This window comes from Pseudopipra pipra, chromosome 9 (assembly GCF_036250125.1).
Source record: "Pseudopipra pipra isolate bDixPip1 chromosome 9, bDixPip1.hap1, whole genome shotgun sequence".
Lineage (NCBI taxonomy): Eukaryota > Metazoa > Chordata > Aves > Passeriformes > Pipridae > Pseudopipra > Pseudopipra pipra.
Genome location: NC_087557.1, coordinates 13,496,543 through 13,508,685, shown reverse-complemented (window position 1 = coordinate 13,508,685; position 12,143 = coordinate 13,496,543). Strand labels below are relative to the sequence as shown.

Below are 12,143 nucleotides of genomic sequence, written 5' to 3'. Positions count from 1 at the left end.
GGCCCAGATGTAGCAGAGGGTTGTCTTCAAGGTGTTCAGTTTCCAGATGTATCACTGTATGAAAGCAGCTATGTTGCTTCCATAGCCAGCAGGCACACTAGGTTTGTGCACTGCTTAGCTCAAAATAGTAAGTCTTACCATAACTTGAACATATTGAAAAGTACATTGCAGGTGTAACCAAGCTTGGGTCCAGAAGGGATATATTTCAGTCCATCATTAATGTAGAGAAATAAAAGATCTGATTTTTGTATTTGAAAATGTGGTTTATTTGGTTTTTTCACCATGTATATATATATATATAAGGTTGTCTTATAGCTACCATAATGACTTGATTGAATGCTAGTTCTTAAGGTGAGTTGTATAGTTGTATCTTCACGTTCTAGCATTTTTTGAGAATTAAACTGACTTTGTTACAAAAGTTTCCATTTTTTTAAATCTCCCAATATTTAATGTTAGTGCTTCAACTGAAAGGAAGGTATGCCCAAAATGTAAATGGACTAAAATCCAAGTATATCAATTTGCATGATATATAGTGAAGATGGAGAAAACGTTTGTATAGAGTTCTAAGTGGTGGTGTGTTCAGAGTTCATGTGAATTTCACTGTTCATAGGCATTTCAGAAGTACTCATCAATTGTGAAAATGGGATTTTTTAAAAAAAGTGTTAGTAACATCAGGTTAGCAGTTAAAGTTGTTTGTCATTCCATTTTGGCACTAATTACCTTTAGTAGGAGAAGGAAAGCATGCAAGAACAGTGTATATATTCTGTTTTAACAGATAGCTGTCTAACATGGTAGTTAAGTCTAGATTTTAATTTTTTTTCCTCAGGTCAACTTTCCATATTATTGAGTACTTAGGGGATTCTTGATTTTTTTTTTTTTTTTTTTTTTATCCCCCCCCTCCCCCTTTGAGAAATCTATTTGGCCTTTTGTCTGAATTTAAGCTGCACTGGTTAATTAGCTATATTAAACAAACAAAATTTAAGTTCCACAGCATTAAAATGTTTGTTTTTGTGGTGCATAATCAGTTTCTAGGTAAAAGAGGTAAACATCGACCTTCCTGGAATCATTTTGAGAGGTTAATGCGTTTTAATCTTAATCGGTCTTAAACTAGACAGCAAGATGGATAAGCATCTATACACTCACCCTGTTTAAAAAAAAAAAAATGTTGTGCAACCAACCTGTATTGTGTGTCTTTTAAATAAATTGTGATCCTTTTTACAGGCCTTAGATGGTCAAAATATTTATAATGCTTGCTGTACCCTACGGATTGATTTTTCCAAATTGGTGAATTTGAATGTCAAGTACAACAACGACAAAAGCAGGGACTACACTCGTCCTGACCTTCCATCTGGTGATGGACAGCCAACACTGGACCCAGCTATTGCTGCAGCATTTGCAAAGGAGACCTCTCTTCTAGGTACGATGCTGACATTCATTGTTCTTCTGTATTGCAAAGCTACTTGATGAAAATGTTTATTAGTCCTTCTAACAACTAAAGATCTTAAATTGCAATAGTATCCAAAGGCCCACTCAGGGTTCAGTCTATATTGCAGTCTGAATTATAGTAACAAATTATATTGTCTTAGAAGTACTGCAAAAGTGAATGGGAAAATGCATGACAAAATGAGAAATGCAAAAAGTATTAGGAAAAGTCAAAGTAGTACAACTTTAATCCCAAATCTGTCCGTCCTTCTTTCGTATGTTCCTGTCAGTTGCTACTGGCCACCTTGCTCACTCTCCCACCGTGTTAGAGAGACTTAACATGATTTGTGCGATTCCTTCATGCAAATGTTTGTAATATCAGATTATGAAAATAAGATTTTGTTGGTTACCTTCAATAAGGAAAGATTATGCTCTTCGGTTAAAAAAACCAAACACTATGGTGCTAAATCTGCAGATTTTGTGAATAAAAGGAAAAAATCTGTAGTTGCACTTCTAGTGCTATAGTTCTTGAGTTCTAATATTCTGTAAGCCTTTGAGTTCATCATAACTTGGTGAAATGATCTGGGAAAAATACAGATGTATCTTATCTTCTGACTATTACCAAAATAATCAATGCATACTCCTACTTCTGTCAAATTGCTGTTTTTTGGTGAGAACACCTTTCACTTTTTTAAAATGTAATAGTACTCAGATAAAGAATCATTACTTCCATAAAAGCTGATTGAGTATGTTGTGATCATTGTTCTTCCCACTTAGTCTTTTTCTTTTTTTTTCTTTTGTAATTTCCCGTTTTTATTCTGAAGAAAACATCAGAATAACATAGATTTCATAGTTTTTTGTACAGGCTGGGCTAAATTCAAGTAAGTCTGAGTTAATGTAGGAAAGAGAGGCCTCTGTTCTCGGTATGTTGCAAAAGGTAGAAGACGCTTAGTGAATGATGTAAGCCCAGGAAGAGGATGAATATTATAGTTAGGGCTACTGAATGCTGTGCTGTATTTTCCCCTTTTCTGAAATCAGATTACCTGAAGGATACTTTTCATATCTAGTTGTAAAGTACCTACAAACCCACTTCCCACAAATTTCAAAGTGCTTGAGTTCACATCTCCAGTATGACTTGCAAAATGTATCACTTGCAGCTACAGCAAAAGTTCTGGAAAGGAAAAAAAATATCATAGGAATCCAGAGTCTCAGAAAAACATGTAGCTAAAGTTTATTTTCTTTTTTTTCTCTTTTAACCTCCCATAGTTTAAATATTAAAATCTCTCATTTCATGGTTCAGTAGGGAAAGCGGATGAGTGTTTGTGAGGAAGTTTGACACTACAGAGATGAGTGCTGTAGAAAAACCCTTGAGGCAGTTAGTAATTCTTTTGTCAGCGCATAATGACTAGAACGTAGGCATGGGGCTGCAGTATGAGTAGTAAGAGGACAAAAGCAAAATAAAGATGCTTATTAAATGAGACCTGTAATACTAGGTGTTGTAAGGCAGGGATTTAGGAGAGGAGAGAGTAACGATTCGTGAGTTATAAAACAGTGCCAAATGCAGCACTACTTATGTAACTAATTCTGACATCTTCCTGAATCCCGAGAAGTTGCTTTCTAGCCTCAGGCTTACTTACATGTTTCTTTGTATATAATACTTACAGTATGCATCAAATTAACAGGTTTAATTTGCTTGGCATAGTGAAATCACACTCAGAGGATGCTCGGATCATTGCATTACTCTAGATATGTTTAACTGGGCTTCTTGTACTTTCTCCAGTTATCCAAGTGACTTTAGCAGATTTTATTTTTTAGTGGTTTAGGCCTGAAAGTCACCTAGATGCTTTTGTGATTGTCTGCAAAACTACACAAGTTCTCTAACATTTTGATTTTAATCACTCATTCTTTTGTGTATATTAAAGGTAGTTTCTAGTAAAATTATGAAGATGACAGTTATAATAACTAATTAAATATTTTATTTCTTACTCTCTGGATGCACCTCTTTAAACGTACTGTTTTTCCAAGCAGCAGGAAAATAAAAGGTACATGACATGAGTAACTTTCATTGCAGCTGTGAAACATTTTCAGAGCATCAGTGAAGTCAGTCATGTTTATTTTGATGGGTAGTGGAGATTATATATCATGGTTGACTTTTTCTTCTATAAAAGCATTCATTGTTTTGAAAGAGACTTAAGGGAGCTGGGTACATTTTCTAACTGCTCGTTGCCAGTTGGCTGAGCTTGGTGTATTAACTCTTCATCCTCTGTCAAATGGGGATAGCTATTAGAGGAATTTTTTTAGATGGCATTTTTTGCTGGTTTTACAGAATTTGAGCTCTGCAGCTGAAAAACTTCACAAAAAGACTCCACAATACTGTTGGTGCCTTAGTAATTTAGGATAGTTGTTAGAATGGGAATGGCCTAGTTTGAATATGGAAGAACAGGGTTCTCATTCTGGGCTGCTCACTGTGTAAAAAGGCACAAAATTTAAGTGATGTAAATAAGAGGACAAAGGATAGAAAAACTCAAAACCTGAAAATATATGCTTGTGCATAGAAATTATAGCTGCGTTTTTGTTCGGGTCTCGAAAGGAGAAGGGTGGGAAGACTTAAAGAGTCATAAAAGATGGAGGTTGGCGAACTATGATATGTGAAATGGGGCAGAAAGATAGCAGCGACCTTCCTCCTCATCTTTTTTTATCTTAATGTTGAATTTCTTTCTATAATGCTGATAAAGGTGTCTTCAGTGTGTACTCAGTGTCTGCCATGCCCTATTCATATGTGATTCCCGGAGGGCGTGTTCCCCCATGAGAGAGCCAAGCTCTGTTTTGAGTTTGATGTGATGCTCTTCAGGTTCTTTTGCATGCTCAAAATGAATACCATGAGTTGAACCTGTGGCATTCTTATAAAAATGCTTGCTGTAGCTGTTCTATGTATTTAATTAATGAGATCACTAACAGTAAATGTGGTAAGGACTCACTTCTGCCTTTTGCTTATAATAAGCTAATATATGCTGGAGACTTGTACAAAACTTGGGTGCCTTTTTGTTTTTGGCTTTTTAACAGTATACTGTAATTCACGTGTCAAAAGTGAGATTTAGGTTTAACATAATTTTGTGAGTTGAGTTTTAGTGACAGGATGTGAATCTTGTTACTCTTGATGTTTAAATCTGCATTAATACTAAACCATTACATATCTCAATTTCCTTCTGGATAGAATTAACTCTCCTCTTCAGTAAACGTAACTTTAGGATGTAGTGTAGTAACACTTGCAGCTTCGTAAGCTGTTATGCAGAGATTTTAAAAGAACCTGTTATCTTCCTCAAAGCCACTCAGGCTAAGTATGAGAATCAGGTCAATATCTGTTACAAAAAGATGGTAGTTACTTGACATAGAGCCACAAAAAGGGTTCATAACAGGACCAGGGACTAAATCCAGTTCTCAGTCACAGTTGTGCTTACCTGCATTGATATGACTACCACTTCCTGTGGTTTTCACATAAGTTCATACTATATCTTTAGTTTAGCTTTAATTTGCCTACTATTAAAATGCCATTACTAATTTGCATTTCAGAAGTAATGCAAAAGGGTAAACTGAGGGAAGATAAATAATATGACATGTATTTCAACTTTGTTGAGGAAAAAGGTGTATAATATTTGTATGTTTTCATTAATATCTTGAAAAAACAAAAACCTGTCATCTATAGTTGTTGGAAGCTAAAATAAAGCTAGGGCCAAAGATGTCTAATACTGGTTGATCATGTTGACAAAGTAGCTAACATTTCTAAGTAGTTTCAGATAAGTCCTCAAATCTTAAACAGTGTGTTACATTGTGACTAATAATCATAATAGAAGCTGTTCTTATTTATTAAAAATTTTTGACTTGCTTAAATCAGAATGGCAAATCATAGTGCAGTGGAGTCTACAGAACAAGAATTGTTTGCTGTGGCTTTGTAATTTGTCTGACCTTTCCGAGAAATGAGATCTATGTGTGCTATGTAATCAGTTAGAAACATATCAATCAAATAGATGATCCTAACCCACACGCATCATTACTCATTCATCTACTACATCCTTGGCTGTGATGAAATAAGGTGTCAGAAATCTTTGAGACTGTAAATTGGACATCTTTTCAATGAGTCTTATTATCTTTTGAAAGAAGGAGAGAATTACTAGTGGACAAAATGAGCTGGTTGCAAGTGAATTATCAGAAGCGATGTTTTTTTTGTTTTCTGGTTTTGTACGTCACATATGAAAATGTATCTACAATCTCCCTCCTCATTCCCTCCAAAAAAGTTACAGATGTTACATAAAAAAACCTTCGGATAAACAACAGCTGTATTATACTGAACCATGACAAAGAAAATATTTTATGTAAGAATTACTTATCACAAATACTGATAAGAAATAATACTTTACCCCCAGTTTATATATGTTTAATATTACAGCTGGAAATATGTTGTTGTGCTTAGGGTTCATCTTTATCCCTTGCTGTCATCTCTGGCTTTCCTTGTTAACACTTTCTGCTAGTGCCCCTTTTAATATTCTTACTAATCATTTTGAAGGATAATAATTCAAAATATTTTTGTAGGAATAGTGTTAAATTAATCTTTGGTTTTAAGTGAAAATTAAGAATTTGAATTCCATGAAGAATTTTGCCTTTTAAATTATGAATTACTCAACTGTGCTGTGCCCAGCTAGGGAAAGAACCATTAAAACTTCACTAGTCGTCTAGATTCCTTTATTTCTAAAAATATTGGACTGGCTTAAAGCTTCCTAAGGCTAGGGAGAGGTGCCTAGACGTACTAGAAGATTTGATATGCTCTAGTAAGACATAGTAGCTTGACGTTTTCTAAAACTTATGTGACTGCTATTGACCTGGTATAAAATCAGTTGTTTTCCTTCAGGTGGACATGTCGTGCCTTACTGTCCTGGAAACATATTTTGCTAAATTAGTGCCCCTTTACTGGACTGTATATGATGTGCAAATACAGTGTTGATCAAATATGATAAAGCTGTTCCTATATAACTATGTATAGTGCATATTTATCACAAGAACCTTTCATGAATCCTGGGAGTGACACACTTTTCTGGTACTCCAGGGACTTGACCAGACAAAACCAACATGTGTCTACAGGGTCCGAGTTTCCTTGAAAGAATAAAAAATGAAAGCACAACTGAAGGTTTAGCTAATAGTTATGTGCTTCTTCAGAGAATTGGATCACAAAAGCCATGGAGCATCTTGAATCTTGAATTTAGAAGGTTTCTTCCTCACCTTTATGCTGAGGCTGTGAGAGATACATACACCTTTTTATGTGGCCACCTGCGGTGTTGCATATTTAGTCAAGCATCAAATGGAAGTGAGGAATGTCTCTCAAAGGGTGATGGAAAAGAAAGATGTCATGATGCAGAGAGCACAATTAGTGTTTATTCTCACTGATTTAATCAACATTTACTTTAGACACTTTGATAAACTAGACTCTTGAAGCATTTTGGAGGCAATGGAAACTGTTTTGGTACACAATAATGTTGATTTGAAAAGAAAGTATTTTTACACCTCATAACTTTGTGGACTTGATCTGAATTAAAAAAAACTCCACATTTCTCTTTCTTATGTTAATTTAGCAACCCATTTTACAACCATTTGAATTACCTTAAGAGTGGAATCGTCTGCTGTGTAGAGTGTTGTATGCAACACTTGTGTTGATATAGGAACTTCTTTTTAAACGACTTGTGTGTGTTTCGTAAAATACGCTTTATTTTAAAATTAGGGCTTCCTGTTGCAGCTGTTCCAGGGGCTCTGAGTCCTTTGGCTATTCCAAATGCTGCTGCTGCAGCTGCAGCTGCTGCTGCTGGTCGTGTAGGAATGCCTGGAGTTGCAGCTGGTGGCAATACAGTCCTCCTGGTTAGCAATTTAAATGAAGAGGTCAGTAAAACAATTTTACATTTCTTTTCCACTCTTTAGTCACACTTCATTTGTCAGTATTTTATAATTTCTTTGCATTTGTCCTCTTACATTTGGATTTTAAGCTCGAAGTATTTTTTGTTCTTTTTTTTTTAATAATCCCCAAAGTTACTTTTAAAGCCATTATTGTTAAATACATTTGTTTTCCTAGGTAGCTAACAACTTTAAATATCCTTTCATACTCAGCTACCTATTTTTTCCTAAGAAAAATGTGGTAACTCCACTGCATGTTTGACATTTGAATTGAAAGCTTTATTTTTACAAAATAGCAACTGTGATTTCTTTTGCAATTATAATCATGTAAACTAGAATTTCTGTTTTGTTTCTAATTGTTTGCTGTTTCATTTCATACTTTTATCTCACATTTTGAGGTCTTAATTTATGTAAACTACTCTAACACATTTTTCTTTGAAGGTTCTCCCAAAGATCTTGACGAGGCACTCTTCCAGTCTCTCTTAGTAATTTTTTTTTCTTTGCAGTTACTCATTTGTCTTTAAAAAAAAAATGTGGTAGCAAAGCATTTTCACCTTAACTATATCTTTCTTGCTAACTCTGAAATCTAAAGGGATTAATTTAGTTTTGCATTTTTACTGTCCTTTACATTTATTTTGATGGCTGTGAAAGCTGGTATGAAATGTGGGAAGTTTGTATCAGTCTAGCTGTTCCATTTTTAACTGGCCTCTGTCACTGTAAATCATGAAGCTTTATTTATCATCTGATACTATTTTGTCATCCACAGTCTTGCATGTTAAAATGTTTTAGATCAGAGTGCCATTTTGAAAGATTTTTTGCCTGCATTTCATAACCAGCCATGCTTACGCAGTTAAAGTTTAAATTTTAAAATTTCTATTGCATGCTTTTTTTAATTTATTTTCATGTTGAGATGAAATGCTGTAGTTTACTCTTAATATGAATGTACTTTACCCATATTTGTCTTGGGTGACTACATTTTACTCAGTTTTTCTTGTACAGTACATAAACCAACCATTTTCTGACCAAATTCCTGCATTTCCTATGTACTGACCTATATTTTATTTTTTTTTGTTCCCCACTTCCTTATTTTTTTTTCTTCTGCATTGCTGTATTCCCTCCCCCATTTCATCCTTTTCCCTTTGTGTTCAACTTCCCGTTCCTTGTCTTTACCCAAATCCCCGTGCCCTTCCCTGTCTTGCCCTTCTCCTCGTCTTTGTCTATGTTCCCTGTCTTCATTCCCTATGTTCATGCTTCTGTGCTTGAACAAAATGTTCCTCGGACCAACTTGCCCCAATTAACCGCCTTGAAACCATGATCCATGACCACCTCACCATTCTGCGGGAACCACCCTTCGTTATGGATGATCTGTTCATCTCCGCTCTTCCTCGACTCTTCTCTCTTCTTGTCTTACGCTGCTTGCTCTTCTCTCCTTCTAAAGATGGTTACGCCCCAAAGTCTGTTTACCCTCTTCGGTATGTTATTGTTAGCACTATACTTTTATTATTGATTTGATTTTGATTTTTATGGTTTTTGTTTGGTTGGTTTTTTGTTTCACCTTAATTCTTATTTGTAGCTAGCACTTTGGCTTAAAGTTGAATAGTAAATCTTTTGCTATTTTTCTTTTGCTGTTTAAAACTCTCCATAGACACAGTTTTTCTTTTAATGCATGCTAATATATTTTGCATGATCTTTAATTTAATATCATTCACATAGCTTTGAGGGTTTTTCAGAAATTATTCTTTTCAAAATTCACTATTCAAAATCTTTATCTCCTTTATTCATTTGTGAGTGTGTTGAGTTTGAGTGAGTGATCTTGTTGCTGTCTGAATGTTCCATTGATATGTCAAAATATATTACTTAGGTGACTGGCTTTAAAATGAACTTTTTCTTTTGGGTTACTTTTGACTTTGAAAAGGTGTTTATGGTGATGTGCAGCGCGTGAAGATTTTATACAATAAGAAAGATAGTGCTCTTATACAGATGGCTGATGGAAACCAGTCACAACTGGGTAAGATTAGTTTTCTGTTTATTTTCTCTTTAGTCTAAGTATTTGGAAACTAGGCTGTTTAAGATCAGGTGAACTAAGTGTGTTTATATTTGTCAGTTTGTCTTTTATCCTGGTTACCCACCAGATCCAAAATCTTATTGCATGCACTTGTGTTCCAGAAGGTCTGCACGATATCCTAAATGAATTCAACAGCTGAATCACATTATTATCTTTAAATAAAATTGAATATTCTTGAAGCGTCTGCAGACCTAATTCTTGATTTCAGTCTTTTAGCATAATAAACCTTTTGATTTGCTTGGGTGTTTTTCTTGCTTGTGTGATGTACCACAAGCTATTGGAAGTAACACTCAATTGAGTAAACTTGTCTTTTTCAGCCATGAGCCATCTTAATGGACAAAAAATGTATGGAAAGATTATTCGGGTTACCCTTTCTAAACATCACACAGTACAACTACCTCGAGAGGGACTTGATGACCAAGGGCTGACTAAAGATTTTGGTAATTCACCTTTGCATCGCTTCAAGAAACCTGGTTCAAAGAACTTTCAAAATATATTCCCTCCTTCTGCAACACTTCATCTGTCCAATATTCCGTAAGTGTCCGCTGTCAGTAAGCCAGTAATATTAATGTGCTTCACAACACACTGAATTGACTAATGATTCCCTGCTTATGCTTATTTTCTTTCTGTCTGTAGACCATCAGTAGCGGAAGAGGATTTACGCACATTGTTTGCTAACACTGGAGGCACTGTGAAAGCATTTAAATTTTTTCAGTAAGTAGCTTTTCTGCACATAGCTCTGACAGAAGAGCAGCACATCTTAAGAAAAAGCACATATCAGATAGCAAACATTAGAAGTAACCGCTGTGGTGTTCAAGTTCCTAATTCCGTTATTTTGTTTCAGAAGAGATCACAAGATGGCACTTCTTCAGATGTCAACAGTAGAAGAAGCTATTCAGGCTTTGATTGATCTTCACAATTACAATTTGGGAGAAAGTCACCATCTGAGAGTTTCTTTCTCTAAGTCAACTATTTAAAAAAGGCAGATTGAGAATGAAGGTGTATTGCATTGTTTGGTGTTGTCACCTATTGACTGTTCAGGAAAGTGGGGACCAGAGTTTGTCTTCTGTTTTTTTATTTTTTTTCATGCTGTTATCATTCCTTGATTGTTTTCAAAAATAAAAAATTCAAAAAAATAAAAAGCAGTGATATTAACTGCTGTAGTCAACTGTTGTTTAGATAAACCATTGTTTTGTTTAAAAGATTTCAAGATAATACCACATTTTTTCAACTTAGTTGACGTACGTGCCTTAAAAAGGAAAACTAGTACTGCTGGAATTGCATAACTAGTAAAAAGCAAATTTGGTTGTCTGGGGCACATTGTTACATGATAATTTAAATATGTTTAGGCAGGGGTGTGTAAAAAGGTTAAGTTTTTGTTTCTCCTGCTTGATTTCTTTATCTGCTGGCTTGTCACTTATTTTTCTTTTTAATTGGATTAGATGCATTATGCTGACAGAGTAAAATTTCATTATTTGATTTTTTGCTACTTTTTGCTTTGTGTTTTTTTTTAAAAGGCCTTTTGTATTACATTGTTCTGGTCTAGATTCAGTTATGAATGTAGGCATTAGTTAAAATTAACAAGGTACAGAATATTAATTTCTCAAAGGACAAAAAGTGACTTCTGTGACTTTGAGCCCTACGTGAAAAGCATTGTGGAATCTTAACCTTTTTGTACACACTCTTGTGGGATGTATCATATAAATGTCAGCACTAAGTAATGTCTTGTTTGTGGCTGAATATTTTTCGTAGATGTTTTTGAAGTTGACATGACTTATGTGCATTTCAATATATATTGCCATCTTTAGTTTGTAATTAAGATATGGAATATGGTTGTGGATTTCTGAGCATGTACAGACTGGTCAAGCTAGTTCAGGAAATGGTGCATGTATTTTTCAATGATGAAGAAAGTTTGCTGCAAATGCTTGCAGGAAATTTTGTGGCAGTTTCCTAAAACTGACAACCAGGTGGGACCAAAGTTTATGTGCCTTTAGTCTTAATTTACCTTGCATTGTAATATTCAGTTTTAATAAATCTCTTCAAAATATTTTGTATTTAGAAATTGATCTGACTTTACTATAAACATGGCTCAGAATCTGCAGATCCACTTAATTTCAAAGCAGTTCTCTGTCAGTCTGAACTGTTACCTTGATTCTGTTTAAATGACCAATACTTTTTGAAATTGATGTACTTAGTTTCAAGATTCATAGATTCTGTTACCTATGTAGAGAAAAAAAGGTCATGTATATTTTCTATTAGTTGAGTTTTTACATCTTTAGAATTGTAAAATTCAGTATAGTTTGGAAGTGGCACAATTAAAAATTAATTTTCTAACAAAGTTGGGAGGTTTGATGGTTGTTTAATTTCATTTTGTGTGTACTCTGCTTACCTCTGTAGCATGCTCAATAAACACTTCTGTAGCTCTGTATTCACCTTTTCTGTCTTTCTCTGCTGCTTTCTATCTCTCCTCTTCTTTGTTTTTCACTTCTACTGTGCTTCTAAATTCATGTTTATTCTCTGCCAGGGTGGGAAAAGCATAATATTAAAAACTACTCTTTATGGCTTTTTACCATAAATCTGATGCTGTGACAAATATCAGCTCTTTATTTTCAGAAAGATAGTGACCCCTTTGCAGGTATATGTGCATATTAAACATTTCCCACCCTGTTATAACCTACTGCTTTAAAGACATAACTTTTATTGTAGTTCGTTAGCTCTCTCT

The 12,143-nt window shown here is 34.7% G+C and overlaps 1 protein-coding gene across 9 annotated transcripts in view; it reads left to right on the top strand.

Annotated features, from left to right (window-relative positions):
- Positions 1-11,849, top strand: part of PTBP2 (polypyrimidine tract binding protein 2) — a 49,366-nt gene extending 37,517 nt beyond the window's left edge. For 4 of the 9 annotated variants that reach the window (XM_064664701.1, XM_064664698.1, XM_064664705.1 and 1 more), the window contains 7 exons: positions 1,222-1,417; positions 7,190-7,344; positions 8,795-8,828; positions 9,272-9,364; positions 9,739-9,955; positions 10,058-10,135; positions 10,266-11,849. In XM_064664701.1, coding sequence (XP_064520771.1) covers positions 1,222-1,417; positions 7,190-7,344; positions 8,795-8,828; positions 9,272-9,364; positions 9,739-9,955; positions 10,058-10,135; positions 10,266-10,398 — 906 coding nt within the window. In that variant the 3' untranslated portion in view covers positions 10,399-11,849. The remainder of the gene's footprint in view (positions 1-1,221; positions 1,418-7,189; positions 7,345-8,794; positions 8,829-9,271; positions 9,365-9,738; positions 9,956-10,057; positions 10,136-10,265) is intronic. The other 5 variants (XM_064664703.1, XM_064664700.1, XM_064664702.1 and 2 more) reach the window with 3 other exon arrangements.
- Positions 11,850-12,143: the final 294 nt, after the last annotated feature.